At 44.0% G+C, this 22,311-nt stretch overlaps 1 protein-coding gene across 7 annotated transcripts in view; it reads right to left on the bottom strand.

The window, feature by feature from the left end:
- chd9 (chromodomain helicase DNA binding protein 9) overlaps window positions 1–22,075 on the bottom strand; it is a 137,643-nt gene extending 115,568 nt beyond the window's left edge. For 6 of the 7 annotated variants that reach the window (XM_080761440.1, XM_080761442.1, XM_080761445.1 and 3 more), the window contains exons 1-2: window positions 21,942–22,075; window positions 12,675–14,438 (exon numbers count right to left, since the gene is read on the bottom strand). In XM_080761440.1, the coding sequence (XP_080617566.1) occupies window positions 12,675–14,330 (1,656 nt within the window). In that variant the 5' untranslated portion in view covers window positions 14,331–14,438; window positions 21,942–22,075. Of the gene's footprint in view, window positions 1–12,674; window positions 14,439–20,911; window positions 20,989–21,941 lie in introns of those variants that run through there. The other variant, XM_080761441.1, reaches the window with a different exon arrangement.
- Window positions 22,076–22,311: the final 236 nt, after the last annotated feature.

The raw sequence follows: 22,311 nt of genomic DNA, 5'->3' as shown, positions 1-22,311 counted from the left end.
AGCCTAGCTTCCTATTCCCCATTCACAGCTCTGCTGGTCATGACGTCACACTTATACCATAATCAGATTGGTTCCTTTAAATATGGCTTTGCTTTTAGATCTCTGCTTGTCTTGCTGCCTGCTTCGCATCCACTGCTGCTTAGCTGCCTCCTCCACCCCAGCCTCCACCTTTTGATCATGGCATAGGCGCAAATACTTTGATTTTATGTCTGCTGATTCAAGCTAAATATTGCGTATGTATAAAACAGCTGGCAGTGTACAATAATTTTACAACAATGACAATTGGCAATTTCATATCATCATCATACAGGCAACACAAACTGCACCAAATTAAATCCACATGTGAAAATGAATTAATATCTAAAGGATATCTAAAGGAAAGACTTAATTTACAATGTGACAGTGTCAGTCTGATATGGTCCCACGTGGGAAGCACCTGACCCCACATGAGATTACGTGAGACTGAACATCAGCTTAGAAAAACGGACAAATCAACTATAGTCCAGTCTGTCTGACGTTGCTTACATTGCAGGGCCATAAAATATTAAATACCGGCATGTGGTTCAAATATTCTAGGAGCCCCCTTTGGCATGAAGGAATTGTGGGGGATCAACTGAGATGATGAGCACAACAGGAGCTATACATTATGTAGTCCGAAACCATGGGCAAAGAATGGGCTACTACATGTATTGATCAATATTAAATATATTAATCAAATACATGTATTCTGCACACGGTCCTAACTTAACAACATCACAACAGTTAGCCTACTTTTTGTGTCCATTGGTCACAGTGGCTATTGGCTAATACTGTACATTCACATATTTGCACATATTTCACAAGCCAAATATGATTTATAAATAAAAAAGAACCTCTCATGGATACATTTACCTGACAGTGACAAACTATGGTAGGCAAACTGTCAACAGCATTGTACCGGTGGCTCGTATTTCCTACCATGCTTAACATTTACCTATATGGTGAAGCCCGAGTTATCAGTAAAGTGATTGCATGACTTAGGCAATAACACAATAGGGATGAATACAGATGGAACACAGAAAAGGTTCACTCTGAAAGAAAAAGAAACAAGCTGTGTTCTGTCAGTGTGTTGCTGTTGCCTCTCAGACTTTCTTCATCCACATACAGTAGCTCTGTTCAGAATATAACTACATGCATAATTAAGAGGTCAAGAACACAAACACGAGAAAAGCTTATCACTACACTGTGGGGGGCTTAGTCTTGATGTGCTGCAAGGAACTCCCCAACTTTGCAATCATCATATCTCTCATCATATATAAAAATAAAATGCGGGAGACACACTCCTCTCCTCCACCACCTCCTTCGCCGTACCAGACAAATACAACAGGGTTTTTCGAGTCCAACAGTCGAGCCACATGCATAAAGTCCAGTAGCCAGTTCATGCGCGTAAATACCGTGACGCAGACAGCACAATGACCGCCATCCCGTGTTGAATGATAAATACATACAGAGATGCAATGACAGTTAATGACAGATCTATCATCTACAGTATCTATCTATCTATCTATCTTATATAATAACATTAATTTTGTGCCCAACCCAACTTCCCAAGATCATCCGTTAACAGTTCCCTCCCAATCAATAAGATCTATATCGCATTACCCACACCACACTGTACATAACGGGTAAGGCAGTAGTATACAACAAAACTGCAAAGTTTGCCAACTTCAAATAAAATAGGAAACTTGGCTAGTATATCCACAAAATACAGTAATTACTGAACAAATATTCTTAGGATGATTCACACATGCTTAAAGTGCTGGCAGTATTTATTTTATTTTATTGAGAAGTGGTATTTTATACTACCTTTTTCTAACCATAATTTATCCAGGCAGAGGTTTGCTGAGCAAATATGCTTTTCCTCAGCACTGCCTTCCTTCACAGGAAGGCAAGTTGGTTGGAGGTTAAGTGCCTTGCACACTTAAGGAGGTAGAACAGTTGTTTCAATGCAAGTGCAATAGTCACATTGATTGCAAAGGACGCAATGTAAAGCAAATTGGTTAGTCAAAAAACTTTGCACTGCTTGATAGAAGACAAAAACTAGAAATGCGAAGGTGTTTCCCTTAAGTGTCAAACACAGAATTTCATGCATTTTTCAATAACCTTTGAATATTTCAAATATTTCAAACATTACAAGCTTGCTGTTTTGACTGTTTTAGAATGTTAAAAAGGCAATGAATGAATGGTTTAAAATCTCTGGACGGTCACTTGAAAGCTTCTGTTTCGCACCATCACAAGTTACACACAGTGGTATTGGTTACACTGGCACTGCAGGCCCACACAAAGTTGATGCCAAGAAACATCCCCGAACATTCAATACAGGCGGAAGGCAGGCTCTCGGATACTGGCACTGACAGACTACCAATTGGAATTGGCCATAAGTTAAATTACTGAAATGTATTATTTTAGGAAATGGCTTTGCTACAAGGAAGGGAAACCTGGTCAATACCTTTAATATTATGTTGATCATGGGACTTATTAGGCTGAATTTATGTAACTAGAGAGTTACTTATACCCCCCTCTAAAATCAGCATTGCTTTTTTTAAGGATCAGGTTGTTTTTTTCTTTTTTTCGTCTGGTTGTCATGAATATTATTATAGTAATACAGGTGCAGACCTCTTTGTTACACTTATTGTTATAATTAATTGTCTCTCCTGTCTGCATAAAATCAATCAAGGTTTTGTTTTTTTAAGAAATGTAAATATATTCCTCTCCGGTCCACAAACAGCATGCTCCACGTGAACAAAGCCGCTCTCTGTGGAGAAGTCAGTCTGAGCAAAAATGTGAACAGTACTAGTCCAAATAGAGCTTGGCTGAAAATGTCTGTCATCACATCAGCACAGACTCCAGTAAGACAGTGAGGGGGAAGAGGAGAGCATGTTCGCTCTGAATAAGCAACACAATAAGAAGTTATTCTCCATGGAACCCACTGAGGAGGACACATTTAATTATTTCAGTGACAGTGTCTGTAATTCAGTACAAATGGTGTATATTCATTTTCTTCCCTCAAGAAATGAAAATATTTGGCTTTCATTGTGCAGTGTTACTGTTTAAATTCTTTCAGTCGACTCAGTGCCCTTAATGCCCTCATACTTGTCAAACTACTTTTCCAAAGTGAGTGACACCCACAGCAACAACACCAGAGAGAGCGTCCATGATCTGGTACCACCCAAATTTAGAACAAACATGGGAAAGTTCTCATTTTGATGCTCTGCCATCAAAATGTGGAATGCCCTGACCTGGATGTGAATCACTGGTTTCTTTCTAGATTGGCCTGAAATAATATCTACAGTATCATGAGACCAAAAATCACACCCGTGTGAAGAAAGTGGAGCCCACAGGAACACGCCCGGGATGCCGGCCCGGTTCCAGCGAGCCGCCCCACGTCCGAAACGGTCGAGAAATGAAAGAGTTACCGTGTGGGCGTCCCCAGGGGGTCCCTCTACTGTACTGTACTGTACTGTACTGTACTGTACTGTACTGTACTGTACTGTACTGTACTGTCACACCCAAAATCATCATATATACAGTTAATATGTGTGTCTGTGTGTGTCTGTGTGTGTGTCTGTGTGCGTGCGTGCGTGCGTGCGTGCGTGTGTGTGTGTGTGTGTGTGTGTGTGTGTGTGTGTGTTTGGCTGCGCAACAGTGACACACAAAACTCCTTAATGAAGTGGTTGCACCACTTAAAAACAGCTCAGTGGCCTTGTGGTTAGAGTGTCCGCCCTGAGACTGGGAGGTTGGGGGTTCGATTCCCGGCCAGGTGACGGTCAAAGAGACCCCCCTGCTTGGCACTCAGCATCAAGGGTTGGATTGGGGTTAATACTCCCTGCAACATACCAGCGTGATGTCATGTCCAGGGGGTGTGCTTGTACATCAAGCTGCCTCACGCTACAGAAACACTATGGCCCTATGGCTTACTTACTTACTTATGAAACCAAAAGCAGAGTTAAATGTAATGATGACATGTATTATTGTGTTAACTTTTGTATGCTATGTTGATGAATTGAATACATAGGACCACAATGTAAATTCCCATAACTTATTTAGCTTTAATGTCTGACTGTACCACACACGTGCCGTTTACATTTCTGACCAATAAAGTATTCAATCAATCAATCAATCTGTATGACAAATTCACAATATTACTGTACTGGGACGTGTATACATAGGGACACACATAGGTCCATAATGGAGCGGAGGCACCGCTCGAAAAATATTCCAAAGTGGCGATCAGAGCGGAGGAGGAAAGCGCCCGCACCGCACCATCGCTGCCATTGTAATGCATTGGGCCTCAATTTCCCTTAACCATTTACCCCATTGATTTTACTCTGATTTCTCACTTGTAAGGCACTCAGTCTGGATAAGACTGTTTGCTAAAGGCTTAAATTAGAAGCAAAAAAGACACGTTTTGATACTACTCTATTCTGTCCAAAACTCACACAAAAATCAGTACATACTGTATCTTTGGAGTCAAGTAACATGTTATCACTCAGATTTTTCATATTCCATTCTGATTGGCTATGATTGTCTTTTTCTCACTTCCAGTCTGGCCAGGGTCTTATTTGACTTTTATTTCAATGATGCCAGTCTGTTTGTTCACAGAGATAGGAGACTTGCCAGACTGCGAACACTGCGTGAAAAGAGGAGTTAATGGGCAATTATGGGCACTAGATTTGCCCGTAAACCTCAAGTTTAGCAGGCATATACAGTAATATACGGTAAAATGGTACAATTCGGTAGTTTACGGGAGTTTGACGAGTTTAACGTGAGTTTCATATAATTATACACATCCGTATTCCATGCTTTTTGCGCAGTGGAAGCCGCAAGGGTTTGATATTCCCCACAGTACCGTTTGCCTGTAATTGGCTTCAAGCATAGACTATGGTTCTATTTCGCTTGGAGAACAAGACCGCTTCCACCCCCCCCCCACCCCCAAAAAAAACAGCTAGCGAGGATCGGCTATAGCTAATGTCATCATCGTCTATTTAAGTCTTTAGAAGCATGAATATTGTAACCAAGCGGTAACTGGCATTTAGTATTGAGCCGCTAACATCATTGCGTTGTTCAACCCAGCTCAATCTGAGCTGGGGTCGGGCGGCCCCAGCATTGTGGGCGGGCGCGAGATTTGAGACTTCGAGCCAAGCGTTGCCTAGCGACCGGGAGCCCTGCTTTGCGGTAAATATGAGCGAGATGATTATTAATTAATACTAAGCTCAAAAACACGTTAAAAGCATTCCTGGCGCCATGGGATTTCATAAAAACACGTTAATTAAGTTTTCTGCCAAAGACGAGTTGGACAGTTGGACAAGTTATTTTTTAGCAAAAGCCCTCACTGCCAAGGATGAATTGGACGAGTTATTATTTTTTGTTTTTTTGGGGTGGGGAATCAACGAACACCACTACTAGTGTAGTCTCTCAAGACAGACTGTTGCCTCGCGTCAACTAGTCTGTCGGCAAGCAGTAGAAAGAAACGTATCACTGGCCTACAAGTATGGACGCTGTAGTTCAGGAAGTCAGCCGCGCAATCACCCAATCACATTTAGTGGGCGGGATTTACATGTGTGTGCGGCTAGGAAATTTCGTCCCACTGCTGGAAGCAAACCTATACACGCTTCTTATTATTGAACATGGCTTCCTCTGGTCAACAAACACCAAACAACCGGCTAACCGGTTAGCCGACCGTTAAAAAACATCCGGATATTTTTTATCAGCTTTAACGATTAATTTGCATAATAATAAATACGTGTTCTGATCTTAAATCCCTTTATTTTAGATCGTTTTTAGTAATAGTACAACATAAACATTACAGAGACTGTACTTGTCACTGTACAATACTTTAAAACAGTTGTCATGTTGCACACATGCCTAAAATTGTTCTTATTTGCGCCGCCCAGCTTGTCACACTCCAGGCTGCATGAACAGCGCTCTGGCTCGGTTTTCTGCCCCCTCAATGTCCCAAAGTTCTCTGTTGTACTTCTGGCTAGTTGGCTACAAGGGTAGCTTTGCGGACTTGCGGTAGTCGAAATGTAAGCGAGTGACAGCGAGACGAGATGAACACATGTCAACCGTATAAATGCAGAGACCTACTTGGCATTATTAATTCCATTATTGGCCATTTGGCCTGGAGGGAGAACGTTTACAGCCGCTGCCGCTTCCTCCTCTTATCCGTCTCCCCACACTGGCACGGCTTACGGCTATCAAGTTAGCCATGTGCTATCGATGTTTGAGGGTTTTCTCGTCAGCGAAAAGTCAACAAACGGAACACGGTGACATGCTTGCTGATCTTCCTTAATAATAAAAAAAGGCTTAGCCCATGCGTCCAGTGGCTTTATAGGTATAAGTTGCTCAGATCTGGACTGGATTTATTTATGTTTTGGACTAGAACCGGCGGACCTCTGTAGGACTACTGTAGACGCGCAGATGCGATGTTTATTGATGATTAAGCCTACAACAATTTATTTATATTGTTAAATGTTGCTTTTTTGTTTGTCTTTTAAAAAAGGAGCATAAATAAATGTATACCATTCGTCTACCAACTTTAATTATGTAGCCTATACATGCATATTACATTTGGGGTAGCCTATTAAAAAAAAGAAAAAAATCAACCACTATCCGTTAATGACCCGGTTAATCCTGTCGGCTAACCGGTTGGGAAACTATCCGTTACTGACATCCCTACTTGATATACGAGGCTTTTTCCAAAACCAGTAGGTAAACATAATAAAACATCTCGTCGATCGATTAAATATTTCAAACAAATGTGCTGAAGCGGTTTGATATGTTCAACATTGTGTAGAACAGCAACTCTCCTTAGCACACTAGCAAAAATTTCCTCCTCCGTTACATCCATGTTTTGTTCCGCAAAGGAATGGTTGAAAGTAGGAATGAAAACAGTGCGGCACAGCGGTAGTAGTGGAACTCGGCGGAAAAGCAAGGGCCTTTTCCGGTTGATCGAAATTCTAAACAGAGCTTGCCCCCAGAGTCTAATTTCGAGGAACAACAGCGGAGGCGCTGTTTTCCCGAATATTTGACGATGGGATTCTCAGATTGCTACTAGTGTAACATCACCGGAGTTGCAGTCCCACAGGAACCGGAACTAGACACGATCGCAAAATCCCATCCTGGTCCACTTCCTTTTTTCATTACTGTCTGACATACCCAGAATAGGGATGCTATAGGGTTCATGTGATCAGCAACTACTACACCGTCATAATGTACGAATTTCAACAAGTGTACTACATACTTCAACGTGCATGGATAAAGGATGCTTTATGTTAGTGCCTCATCCCACTTTCAACCTTTGAAAACATAGCAAAGCAGGCGGCACAAATCAATCTTGATCTCCCGAGAACTGGCCACAGCTGCATGTGGAACGTCAGGACAGTCAGAAATCCTAATTAGCCACATACACTGTAGGGGAGTGAAGAGCGAGCAGCCCTCCCCCGATGCCTTGCCTGTTCAGCAAACAGACCATCAGCGGGCTCTTCACACACCAGTGAACATGAATAGCGCAGTCAGCCAGTAGGCATCAACACAGGGCTAGATGTTGACACAGACAGGGAGAGGTCTCAGTCTACACGCATGCAGTTTTCACCGCCCTATACTTCAATTAGGGCGTTTGTGGGGTGGCCAAATAAGGCCGATTGGGTGTACAATCTATGTCCACTACTACCAGCACCAAGCAGCATTGTTGTCGTCTACGTCAGTGGTTCTCAAACTTTTTCATGCCAAGTCACCCAAATTGACCACCACCTAAAGAATATTTGACTTCACCAGCCCAATGAGAGAAAAGTATCAGAATGACTATTAAGATAATAGGTGCATTATAGACATTTGTAGAACTAAATCTAATCTAACAAGAAGAATCCTTTATGGGAAATTGGGGGTCCCTGACACACAATCATTTTCAAATAGGATTTGGCGCGCTGATATGTATGAATTTGGGGATTCATGACATGAAGGTGGCTGAGAACAACTGTGTTAAGTTGTCAAAAGCAGGACTGAACATAAACACTAATTTAATCATAATATTGGCTACTGTACTGTGGCAACTAGTGAGTCATTGCCAACAGAACAATTAGTATTTATGGGATTTGATGTACCGTAACTATCCCTTATGCTTTTAACTGAGGGTAAACTACGCAAAGACCTGGTTGACACGTTAGAGGAAAGCAGGGTTTGGTGGGAGAATGTTAAATGATGTTCATTGAGGCCCAGAACGCAGGCGTACGGTAGCAGCGGTCCGGGCACCTAAGCTACAATGTAGCCTGACAGTGTGTTGTGGGTTCGAGTCTCGAGTCGACAGCCTTTGCTGCGTGTCACTCTCCATCTCTCTCCCCATTTCCTGTCAGCCTACTTTCCTACCAATAATAGAGGCAATAAAAAATATATATTGGCCTATAGATGTTTTAGCTTACTAAAACAGCATCTTTTTGTCAGGTGAAACCTGACAAATAAAAGCTCATGAAATGTAGACGACCTAGTCATCATAGTAGCGTCCTCTTCGTGATTGGTTGCCCATCGTAGTTGGCCTCTGGCCAATGAGACAGCAAGCAACGGCAAATATCCCTGGCAGCCACGCAGGCTGCAGACAGTGCAGAGCAATGAAGCAGAGAAGATCTCACACTCACGGGAAAGAGCTCACTCCAAGTCCCAGACACGGCGCATACTACAGTTATTTGACACGTTTGCAATGTTCAAACGTCACTCTATATAACTTACGCGGGTGAAACAGCGCAGTGCAGCCAAGATAGGGGAGCGTGGCAGACAGACAGCTCACAGCTAATGTTATGAGCCAACTGCATGGACAGCAGCAGCAAAGCCACAACAAAACACAATGATTGAACCACGAACATAAAGTAGGAAACGAACGCAAACAATGGCCGCAAGGTTTTGACACAGAAATATACACATTACAGAGGGTGAAAAAAATAACTCAACGGAGACAAGAACACAACAGAGACAGCGCTTCTTTCACCTGACAAAATATTACTTTGTAATCATTTGTAAAACTATGGCCAATGTATGGGACCGCATAGGAACTTAAAGAGCCAGTTGAGTGGAGTGTCAATAACTTCTGAACACATGCACGCTTGTTTGTTGTAGTAGCAGACATTTGTGTTTATTTTTAACACAACCTTAATACACTGACTGCAACATGGCAGTTACTTATGTCATCACTGTCGCATGTAAAACTTGTTGTTCAATACTGTCTGTTACTTCTTACTTATATCAGGAAATGCAAAAAAATCCAGTCATCCCGGTTCTCCATACACATCTGGCCAGTTCGTTGGTACTTTGCACTCCTGCATCGTTCTTGAGTACATCCACATATGAACGTATGAATTGGGTCATATTATTATTATTATATTTTATTCCTGTTTTTATTTTATTTAGAGTAGTAATTTAATTTAAATTCTTTTTTACAATTACAATTTAGTCATGCAAATGAATTCCCCCCACACACACATTTCTGTGCTGTAACTGCACTGTTCCTACTGTTTCACCTGCCAGAGAGGAGCCCCCACCGGGAAGGACTACTCCTCTCACCCAGCACTCCATGTTGACAGGTTCTGTCCCAGCCCGTAGGAGTATAAGTGCAGTGACAAATGCCCCTCCCTGTCCGGCTTCACTCCCCCAAACCGTGGTGGATTTGAACCCCTGGGCAGTTACTTGACCACTGCACCACCCGAGCGCCCATAACATGGCAATGGCAATGTTAAATACTAATTTCTGATATGAATCTAGTATGTCGGAAGGAGTTACCCCAATCCAACCCTTGATGCTGAGTGCTAAGCAGGGAGGCAATGGGTTCCATTTTTATAGCATTTGGTATGACCCGGCCGGGGAATCGAACCCCAACCTCCCAGTGTCAGAGCAGACACTAACCAAAAGGCCACTGAAAAGGTATGGCCTATTGGCATTGGCTAAAATGAATGTGGCACTGGTACAGCAGTTTGCAAGATTAGCTCTGCATACAGACCGCTCGGTTAGATACTCCTGCTGAGCCATGTCGTACTAATAACACAAATTAATTCCCTAACATGGCAGCCAGCTAGACATGGGCAGCAGTGACCGGATCAGAAGATCCAGCTCCTAAAAAATTGTGGTCTGAAAAATGCTTGCTTCATACTGTGACCTATGCCATGTTAGCATGTCCTTAAAATATAACATGAACTGTCCCACACGACACAGACATTGAAAATGGAACATAGGCTAGGCTAGGCAAGTCATATCCGACCGACACATTGTTGGCTAGGCCTGGAATCGTACCTGGCTGGGACAACTGGGGACTGCAGTTCTCAAGGCCGGCTCTCTCACCATTCAGCATGACATTTTCATGTCAGGAACCCACACATTAGGCCGGTGACAGCCAAGTAATTAAGGCGCGTGCGGCGTACCACATAGGCTCTGATGACTAATAGAGTCCAATGGGTGAACCTGTGCTGCATGTCAGTGTATAGGCAGAAAAAGCACCATATATATATATATACACCGGTATATATATATATATATATATATATATATATATGAACCCCCATGTATTTAGCAATGGACCCCCATTTGAAAATGTTGTGCTAATGCAACAATAGCCTACAAGCTCACATTGCATCGCTTTTGCTAGGCATTGTGAGCTTGTAGGCAATTTTTTGAAATTTTGGGGGTTTTACATAAAGTATAATTATGTGAAGTATACAATATAGGGTTAAAATGGTTAAACAGATTTTGATGCAATATTAATAGATAAAGATTTTGTAGGGGCCGCCCTGCAACCCCCCTGAGGACCCCGGAACCCCATGTTGAGGACCAATGGGTTAGGCAGTGCTCATGCTTGTGTGTGGTGCTGCTGCGTTGCCTCTGAGCTTGGAGGATGCTACAACATTACAGGCCAACTGTGCTCCAAGAACCGCCTCAAGCCTGTCACAGCCAGCTAATGCATTCTCCCAACCTCCCCCTCCATCTCTCTCTGTCTCTCTCTCAGTTCTCTCCCTGTCTGTCCCTCAACCCCTCCCCCGCTCTCAAGTGCTCTCCTTCACTGAGCTCTCTCTCTCTCTATCTCTCTCTCTCTCTCTACACCGCCACTCTCCCCCCACTCACACGTGCGCACACGCTTACGCACACACAAAGTCACATGGAAACCGCAATAGCGGCCACACAACATCAAGCGAGCGAACAAGCAAGTGAGCGAACAACCTCCCCCCACGCACTGCTCTCCAGCCGGGGCAGTGTGCAAGTGCCTCTGGCTTGCCCTGACCCACATCTTGATATAGCCCTAAGTATGCTTACAGCTAAGTCCTGGTGAAGACGCTCCTGCCACTCTCATCCTAATCAGTCCGACCTCCTGTCGGCTCGCGGGGCGGGTAGACAGGCCAGGCAGATCATTATCATTTTTCACCAGGAGGTTCCCAACGCCAACCTCTCCGCCCTCCCCCACTTAAGAGCACACCACCACTGATTGCAGGTTCCCACCAGTCAGTCCCGCACCACGCTCTCTATCTGGGCTAGTTAGTTAAACATTACATGGGTGACTGGCTGCCCTCTGTCATACATAGCACAAGGAGAGCCCTCTTTTCCCTCTTCCTATTCCACTGTTGTACAGCTGTATTAATTTAGCAAACGCACTTGTAACGACTAATTTGCCCAGTCGTTCAACAAGTAATTATCCCTGCTCCGCTCTGATTCCAATGATTAGCCTTATGCTGTGGTGAACCAGAACACAAGTGGCTTTCATATACTGTACATACTGTATGTGAAACTCAGCTTAGATAGCAATATCAATATCTCAGCTTCAACACACTGGAACATGTATGACTTTACATAAATATACTGCATGGCCTTGGGGGGAATTGCATGAAAAAGTGAGAATCACATAGTAGCAGTGCATGACAGAGCGATACTGCATAATAAGTCAGAAAAAGCCTCCTTAAGTCTGAGTTATACTGCATTAGATCACATTATTTTTCATAATCAAATACTAGGTAACATCTGTCAGCATTGCTAATAGACAAGTACACAGGGCAAGAGCATACGGTGCATGACATTATTCTCATTGGTTATGCTCCTTATAACATCCAAAACAAAATGCTGTTTCAGACAGACTTTCCAGTTTACAGACAGTCAGGACATCTGGGGTGTAAGAGTTCTGAGGGAAGGTTCTGAGACCAGCAATCAGAAGTTCAGAATGACATCAATTTGTAGTTATAACCAACTTTCCAAAAATGTCAGAGGGAGCAGTGTTGTATTGTATGTAATGTATTGTAAGTGTAACATACTGTAGCAATGTGTGTGTACTGTAATATTGTGTGTGTAACATTACTGTAGCAATTTGTGTGTAACATACTGTAGCAATTTGTGTGTAACATATTGTGTAACAATTTGATTAGTAGGTTGAGGTTCTAATTAGTAAAAGACTACTGGACACAGTCAGAGGGTGACAACAATGACATGCACCTGCCGTGGCCAAACCATTGAAAACTGCTGAAAAAGGACACAGTGGTGTGATCATGTACTTAGAAACTACATGTTCTCAATTTCAGCCAATACATCCGTTACAGACAACAACAGAAAACATCCATGGTAATTCATTACCTTTTCTTCAGACAACAACAGAAAACATCCATGTGTTAATTCATTACCTTTTCTTCCTGGTAATCCAAAAGTGGGGGCTTCCTGTCCTCCCCTTCCTCCTGGCTGCCATCCCAGGAGCAGTTAGACTCATCCTGTTGGCTGAGTGCAGCTTCCAGCTGGGGCAACAGGTCAGGCAGCAGGTCAGGAGCCTCCAGGCCCTCAAAGTCCCTGCCCTGAGCCTCTGCTGACAGTGACTCCATGCCCTGGTATCCATTAATAGTGGTGGTGGAGGAGGTGGTGATGGCAGGGACACTGGCTGTGGCCCCGCAGCTCTGGGGCTGCTCAGGGGGCAGCTGGCCAGCCATGCTGGGGTAGCCGCATATATCTTGACCAAACATTTCAGTGGAGTTGTAGCTCCCCGGGGTCTGTCCCGAGCAGTGCAGGGGGCGATAAGGACATTCCTTGGCCTGGCTGACAAGGGCCTGAGGTGGCTGCTGTTGAAGGCGATGGCCCATACTTGGTGGGGCTGTAAAATCACACCCAGGCCCTGACAGCTCAGGCACTGTGGAAGTATGGAGAGCAGTGGTGGTCGATCTGGGTACAGAGGCTGAGGGAAGATTCTGCTGACTCAGTCTGGGTATTTCAGGCTCTCCTGGGTAGGCAGGGTACTGAGAGGGCTGGTAGGCTGTGGCGGAGGTTACGGAACATACGGGTAGGGTGTGAACCATAGACGACGACTGCATGGAAAAGGACAGGCTGGGGTCTTCAGGTCCCGACCCGGGGAAGGTTTGACCTCCCCTTGCCAACTGGTAACCACCTTGCTGCTGCTGGTGCTGTTGTAGAGGAGTCAAACCAAGAGAGCCATTCTGACTCTCCATATATGACTTACTGGGCAGATCACCGGATGTAGGCTCAGCTCTGGAGTGGAAGCGAGCTCCTCCTATAGTGAGCTGTTGTTGAATCAGTGGCTGACTGTGGTGTACTTGGCTCTGCAGATGGCTGCCTGGGTGAAAGGGAAAGTTGTGATGCTGCTGCTGCTGCTGTTGTTGTACGGCCAGAGCCTGAGGGTTCATTTGGTGATGCTGACGTTGGTTCATCATCTGCTGATGGTGATTTTGCAGTTGTTGCAATCGCTGTTGTTGCTGTTGTTGTTGTTGATGACAGGGGTGGTGTTGCTGCTGTTGTAGTTGTTGCTGTCTACGCTGAAGTTGCTGGTCGTGAAGTTGCTGCTGATGACGTTGATGAAGCTGCTGCGGCTGCTGCTGCTGAGATAAGGGGAGGTACATATTCCCATTCTGGTCTTGGTTTCCCCACATAGGGCTGCCACTGTTACAGAACATCCCATTAGACTGTGGAGCTTGTGCAATGGAGGTGCCATGATACTGACCATGTTGCTGTGCCATAATGCCACCTCCTCCTGCTCCGTCACTGGTGCCCCCTGAGCCATGAAATGGCTGGCCCATGGGGATTTGGGCCTTGATGGCGTTATAGTGACCCAACTGCTGTTGTTCGTAGCCATGAAGGGGCTGCTGGGAGGACGTTGAGGAGGTTGGGGGCATCAAGCCTTGGTGACGTTTCCCTGGTCCAAGCGGCTCTACTTGGAGGGGCTCAAAGTCAGCACTGAGGTTCAGTTCGTCCACTAGTGATGGTCCTGAGGCGAAGCCCTCCTCGTCCAGCCCCTCCAGCCCTCCAACAAACAGGTTGGAGTCATCAAAGAAGTCCATGGTGGCAGAGACTGGAGGGCCAGACTGCAGCCCTCTGAGAGTCACCGATCAAATCCAAGTTGGGGATCACCGCAGTCTATGGTGTTACAGTAGATCCATTATGGGGCCCTGCATAGAGAGAGAGAAATATAAAAGTTCAAAGCAATTCCTTATCAGAACAAACTGGTGTATAAGGTCCAATTTAAGCTCAGGTTAGGTTAGGCAGTTTGAAAACTGCTTATCAGACTAAACCACTATAGAAAAATTGTTTAGTGCAGGTCTTCCCCCGAAACCAATCCTGTGCAGTTGAATTTGTGATTAGGCGTGTCAGTCCATCCTTCAAGCACCCTCTTTTTTAATGTAAATCTATTTTTGTCTTTTCTTCTTTTTTGTTAATAGTTGATCACAGTGTATTTTCCCCAACTGTGTCGTATCACTGTAGGTTAACAGAGGTCTGTACTACTCAGTCAGCAGCAAGCATGACCAGAGTCAACAGAGGCTTCCAAACAGCCAGATAATGACTAGGTCAGGAAGGTCTGACTCTGGAATACATTCAGCAACATCAATTACCTATTGGCAATTGCTTTACCATGTGCAGCAAAGAAGCCAACTGGCAGCCACCAGGCAGGTGCCTCTTCCTGTTCAAAACACACACCACCACACTTGCATAACTCACCACTGTGAGCCTGCCTGCTAGCGTAGTATATGTGGGAGGTTGCACACAGATGACGCACGCACGCACGCACGCACACACACACACACACACACACACACACACACACACACACACACACACACACACACACACACACACACACACGAGGATGCCACTGCTAAGGGAAGGGTGGGTGCGATATAGAAAATAGCCACCAGCCAAATGCGTAATGCTAGTAAATTTCGACTACACTTTTCCTAATTTTGTCAACATGGGCCCAACATGACAAAACATTCCATCTTGCATTAATACATGCTTTAATGTTACAGGGGTTAGAAAAACCTGATGAATTGATGCACTGGGGCCACCCCTGTCTAAGTAAACTGTGTCACTAAGCAGCAGCAAAGGAAAACCCAGTTAACATTTCAAACCATTAGTTCTGCCTTAATGTGAGCAACAGGTTGAAGAGTTAGTTTTCGAGAAATGAACCCAAATACGATAACAACACAAATAGAAATAGAAATCCCACTAGTATTAGTACAAGAGTGACGGCAGCTTCTCAACAGGACCGGTCACAGACAATAATTATGCAGAATTGCCAATTCCTCTGGGGAAAGTCTGATCTGTCAATAGAGATACAGAAGGTGTACACTGTACAGTACACAGTAACATCCTCAGTGGTAATTACTAATTTATTTTACTCAGTGTTAAACTAACCACTTTCAAACAGGCGTCCCTATTTTGGGCATGTTATTATAGGCGAAAGTAAAAAATAGCAGATCTACAAGCACACAATGTGCTGCATAGTGTTGCCATCCGACACCATTGTATGACAATGTATAGAGTGCTAATTGCTTAACACTGAGGATAATGCTGTGTTAGTTAGTAATAGTGTGTGAGATTTATAGATTTTGGGGCATAAATAATATATTAGAAGCTTTTTATCAAGAATTGATGTTCCACATACTGTACAGTGTAGCATCACCACCATCTGTGCACGCCACTGATCCCGAGTTTCCATAGTACATTTATTTAGTATTTTCCTGCTAAACAAGAGAAGCCAGAGTTTTGTTTTATTGAGACTGTAGGACGATTTTGAAATGTATTACTTTGTACAAGTTTGGATCACGTGACCGGGAAAAAACAAGTCTTGCTTGCCTATGGGGGCCAGCGGGATATCTCCACACAATGGAATCCTATGGGAGGAGGCGGCGTGCTATGACCCGCTCTGTGTTTCTAGCTTTTTTTTACTCAGCGATCATGAATTATTTTTCGTGGGTGGAATGAAGTAGGGATGTGAACGACTCAGCATTTGGCGAGTCGACGTGTCGCGGCCATTTACCGATGTGCCGATCTTTTTTTGGCTGCGCATGCACATCAATTGACACTTGACAGGAGAGCGCAACAGTGCATTGACTGCATTCAGCACCACAGGTTCTTGCAGCTGCATGTTTAGAATTTGTATCAAAGCCAATATAAAAAATACTTTATTTTGTAAACATGTGTTTATTAAACAGAACTGTTGTTTAATCCGTAGGCTATAACAGTAGGATTCACTAGCTTTGCGTAGTCCAATGAATCTGCCATTGCAAAAATAAAGGTGGCTACGCAAGGCTAACTCTTCTTGTGTTCAGAGGCTTTAAAATAGTGAGCGGTTGTTTCACATGGGATTCTGTTGTCAACGCTGTTGACGACATCAGATGCTGTCTCGTTGTGTGAGATGCATAGAGTTCATAGAGTTATAAAGGATAGAGAGTGGACCAGGTGAGCGGTTGTTTACTTCCTGCTTGCACATGCACAATGCATATAGTGTGCGCAGAGTTGACGGCCAAGATGATCGAGAGGAAAGGCTTGAGGGAGCTGATGGCATTTCTTGAATCATCTTGGCCGTCAACTACTGGCCAATCACAGCAGGGCTCCGGTGGGATCCATAATAACACTACGCCGAGTTATAAATAGACGCCGACGAGAGACATGCAGTGCACTCGTACGGTTCCCTTTTATGACATTACAGTAACGTTTATAACGTTTTAGAAAAATCCATTACAGAAATATATGTATAGAACAAAATCATAGCCTTTTTCAAGATTTCTCGACTTCTGTTTTTGAGGGGCGCTAGCCCCTCCTATATACAACTTTTGACCGCACACGTCTCAATATTTGCCATTGACAATGAAAGGAAGAATTTGGTCAAATGTCTGCCAAATCTTGTCCCCACACGTCTCAATATTTGCCATTGACAATGAAAGTTGGGTCAAATATGACAACAAGCAACAGGCCTTCTGATTGGCCAATATGAGATGATGTACGATGATAAGAGCGCCCCTCACTTCACACAGAGGTGATTTTTTTTTCTTCGAGATGAGCATGAGTCGAACACCAGCAGTGAAGGGGGGTTAAAGATGAATTAATAACTCAGTCAATTAAGTGTAAGTATTAGGCCTCATTCACATCTACCAAACACCAATCAAGCAAATGTTTGGTCTGTTTTTGTATTTTTGGGCCACCACAATGCTTTTCCAATGGGAGTCACATGGTTTGATCAAACATTTGTGTTTGATTGCTGATCGTATTCTGCCCCTCCCCCCTCATCAAACAAAGTATTTGGAGGAAGAAACACACACACACACACACACACACACACACACACACACACACACACACACACGCTCAGAGGGTGCTGATTTCCCTTCTAGTCATTCTATGGGCCATAATATTTAAACTCAGGACTTGTCAAAGTATGCCAATTAGACACACAGTATTGTAGCCTAGGACCAGCTCAGTGGCCTTGTGGTTAGAGTGTTCCCTGGCCAAGTCATACCAAAGACTATAAAAATGGTACCCAATGCCTCCCTGCTTGGCACTCAGTATCAAAGTTTTGTCAAGTCCCTGTGACATACTGTACTATAGTCATGTCCAGGGGGTGCACTTGCACATGAAGCTGCCTCATGCCACGGGAACAGGAGATGGCTCTGTTTATTATAGGCTCCTGAGCTGGGCCTCATGGCTCGGGAACCGCTGTTTCCATAGGCTACTTTCTTACTATTACTTGTATCGTATCCTAGGCTTGACAATGCTACAATGACTTCTATCACCAGCGCTGCAGTCTAGCTGGTGATAGTTTTCTTGTTTTGTTGTCATACCACCATCTACCCTGGGGAACTGTCAGTAAGTTATGAAGGTATGAACAAACACATACCACCCAAGCCTAGTCAAAAAGGTTTGAACGCCATGTTTGATTGATAAACAGTATCCTGCCAACGTGTCCACACACAGGTTGCTGCACCACTACATGCTCACATATTACTCCAGACCAGAGTATCAGTGAAATAAAGACACAAAGGCTGCAGCACTGATCACCAATCAGTCAGAGGACAATTTGGGCATTTAACAGCTGCTATTATCCAGAGTGACTTGCAAAGTGCAAAATCTGAGTAAGTAACTATACTCAAAATGTCAACCTTCATCATGTGATGCATCATGTGTGGATTACATTATCCACATGATTACTGAATAATTGTACAATATATAAAAAGGTGCATACTATCAGAAGCTTCTCTGCTGTGACCCCACTATAATGGCTCCCTCTCGCCTTTATTGCGAATGCACTGAGCAGCTTACTATGGAAGCAAAACTGTCTGTCTGCCACCAGAGGGCGGGTCACAAACAAAAATCACACCCATGTGAATTGTGAAATGAGTGGTGCAACTCCCCCCCCCCCCCCCCCCCCCACAACAGCGCACCTAGTACTGGTGCTCATTAACGTCACATGGACACATAGGTGAACACACGGACAGTCGGACACATAGCTGAACACATGGACTCGGACACATAGCTGACACACGGACACGGACATTGCTGTTCCTTGGAGTGGTTGCACCACTCAAAAATACACACACACACGCACACATGCACACACACACACACACACACACACACACACAGTAGAAAACTAACAAAAAAAAGAAACCTTAAAAAAAAAGAAAATTTTAAAATAATAATAATAATTAAAACAAAATCTTTAAAAAAAGAAAACGTAGAAAAAAAGAGAACTTAAAAAAACAAAACAAAACAAAAAAAAGTACGTAATTTATTCTAATTGTTGTTATTGCAATTTACGAGCTGCGTTCGCTTCCCGCGTTTGCACGTCTTGTCTATTGTCTATGGTGTCTATGGACTATGGTGATGGATTTCCTTGTGGAAGAACAGCATTTCTTCCCTCCAACTGAGTTCTGAGCTTCTGACACTAGTATAAACCGTGTCAAAGCACATTAAAGCTATTCCAGTGGCTCCAGTGGGAAACAGGCTCTGTTGAGAGTTGCTTTCATTCTCGCCATTTCCCGTGTGGTTTCATTAGACTATACAGCGGTGTGTTCTAGGATTTTTCGGAGAGTATATTCCATAATATTATTCACTCCCACACGCACTGCATGTGCACGTGTGTGGTCATTGAATGAAATAACCACTCTAGGCCCTGACGGCTGGTGTAGAGTCTAGATGTCCGGGCACCTAGGCTGCTAATCCAGCCTGACAGTGTGTTGCAGGTTCAAATCCTGTAACTTTGCTACGCTTCATGTCATCTCTCTCTCCCCATTTCCTGTCATCTTGTCATCATCTTTGGCTCCAACATACTGTATATAGCGTAACATGGTAGAACACACCACTGAGACTACTAGAGCCTCTCTAGAGTAGTTCTCCTCAACTGGTTTCACACACTGCTCATTGCCATGGATTGAATATGATGCGAGGAGTGAAAATATGAGCTACATAATACCCTATTCCTTGAATAAAAATGGCCAGGTCACTCCTGTAAAAGAGTGGGGTTTGCATAAATTGTTCTTTGCACACAATCCTATGTAAACATCTTATAACACTGTGATAGCAAATGGATTGATCTTCATTGAACTACACTATGTTTTGACATTTTAAACAGAAAAACTGTTGACTAATAAACGCACATGGGATTCTACTTGCCAATGATCTCAAAACTACCTCTGAGTCTGAGCAATTTACTACTTTCCATTTTCATTAAGCCAACTGAAGCCATGACACCCATTCTACATGTTTAGGACCAAAAAGGCCTCATCAAGGATAGTTGCATCTCACTCATTGTTGACAAGATACTCAAAAAACAAAATAAGTAAGTTTGTCAATGCCATTCCAAACACAGTCTCTCAAAATGTTGTCCAACCACACTTTTCCTTAGTTAACAAATACTGACGAATAGCAACGCACCATGACACACCTGAATCTGGGTCCCACAATAGCCTGTCAGGAATGCACTGTGGCTTTTGTTCTCTACCACCATTGGCATTATACAGGTTCTTTGTTTACTGTCCATTTTGGCCTATTGAACTTGAACTATCATATCTGTGGCCTGAAGTGGAACTCTTTGGCCACTTGTTTATTTTTTAGCATGCCTGGATGCTCAAATAAATAGGCGGTGTCCTGAAGCCTTATCTTACCCCGTAAATAAAAATACAAGATAAACGCAATCACTGGCCAGCCAGACAAACAGACATTAATGCAACTTATGAACAGAGTGGTAGTGAGCCAATTCAACTAAATAAGCCTTGCTTGATCGCTAACAGCCAGCCCATAACCTAATGGCCCCTAGTGAGACTGGGGCCTCAGACTGAGAAAAGTTGTCTTCTGTACATAGGCGGTTTCTCTCACTTTCTGCATGATCATGCGGCTAAATTCACACCTTCTGGAGTCTATGGTTTTATATGCTTTAGTTTACATATAGAATACCAGAAAGGCTGCCGTTTGAAATTTTAGGCTATATCTATGCATAATTATAGAAATGGCAGGTGTCAGGTCAGTGTATTCCATTTCCATCACTTCACAGTTTCCCTTGAACTTCACTGGAGTTGCCCTGAAAGTGCAGCTTAAGTAATCCAATATTTTGACATTTCTAAATGTAAAATAATTTCGTCAGACTCACTCAGAAGTTCAGAACATAACCAGGGGAAATCTTGCCTAACCTCTGATTTTAGGATTTCAAAAGAGGGGGTTGCCCCTCCTTTCCTTTGTGCCTGTCGTAGGCGAACACTTCCACAAGTATCCTCTTCATCTTCTCAAAGCAAATGGCCTCAGACCTATACAGGCATTTAATAGGCAACCTTTTAGCGTTACTTATCGGAGAGAGAGAGAGAGAGAAAGAGAGAGAGAGAGGTTGTGGCAGCCAGACGAGACGCGCTCCCTGCCTGCCTCCGGTAAAAAGAGAATGTTCGTCGACTCGAATATAAAGAAATAAAAAAAGAAACACGCGTGGCTCATTAGTTTGGATTTAAGACGCGTGTGTTTGCTGTTAAGAGACCGGCACCGCACGTGTTCCTCCTCCTTAAATCACCACTTTATTTATGAGGAGCCACGGGACTCGAACGCTGCTGCCGTCGTGACGCTGAAGAGAGAGACTGAGAGGGGGGGGGGGGGGTGGATGGATGGAGTCGTCGATAGACATTCACACCTCTAGAGTTTGTTATGAACAACTTTTGTTTGAAATTAAAAATTAAAAAATACTATTCAAACACTCAACTACAATTCCTCAATACTCCCCGACACAGAGTGAGCTTGAGTGGTGAGGTCGCTGTCATTTCAGAACCATCACCACCACCACCATGACGATAGGAGATCTCTCTCTCCCCCTTCTCTCTCTCTCTCTCTCTCTCTCTCTCTCTCTCTCGCTCGACACACACAGTGACACACGCTACACACACGTCTTCGCTGGACATTGTAAAGTCTCCATACTACTTTATAGATATCTATATACTTTAGTTTCTGCAGCAGTGTGGCTGTGCGTGCGTGCGTTAGTCATTAGTCATTACAACACACGCACAGCTGAGTTGTTAATGTCAGAATAAACGCCTGCGGTTTCCGAGGCTAATGTCAGAATGACAGCTCTGCCCGAGCAGTGCAAAAGAAAACACCTTTACATGTATCTACACAGTCAAAAAACTACTATCGTGACTTACCGATATGAACGGTGAACGACAGGGTCCAGGTGTCACTGAGTGTGAGCCTGTGTGTTGTTGTGCTGGCTGGCCTGGGTGTGTTGAAAGTTGTAGTGTGTGTATAGTGGAGTTGTAGTTCTGCTGGTGACCACGGCATAGCCGCTCTACCGCCGCTACTGCTGCTGACGTGACGACAACAACCACGTTTACACAGGGGACTTTGTTGCCTTGTTTCCCGGGAGGCAGCGCTGAACTCCCAGCCCAGGCTGTCTGTCTGTGTGTCTGGTAGAGAGAGAGAGAGAGAGAGAGAGAGAGAGAGAGAGAGAGGAGAGAGAGAGAGAGAGAGAGAGAGAGAGAGAGAGAGAGAGAGAGAGAGAGTTCCATGCAGTTA

This window comes from Protomyctophum bolini, assembly GCF_963924005.1.
Source record: "Protomyctophum bolini genome assembly, chromosome: 1".
Taxonomy (NCBI): Eukaryota; Metazoa; Chordata; class Actinopteri; order Myctophiformes; family Myctophidae; genus Protomyctophum; species Protomyctophum bolini.
The sequence above is the reverse complement of the archived record's forward strand: the minus strand, read 5'-3'. Positions and strand labels throughout refer to the sequence as shown.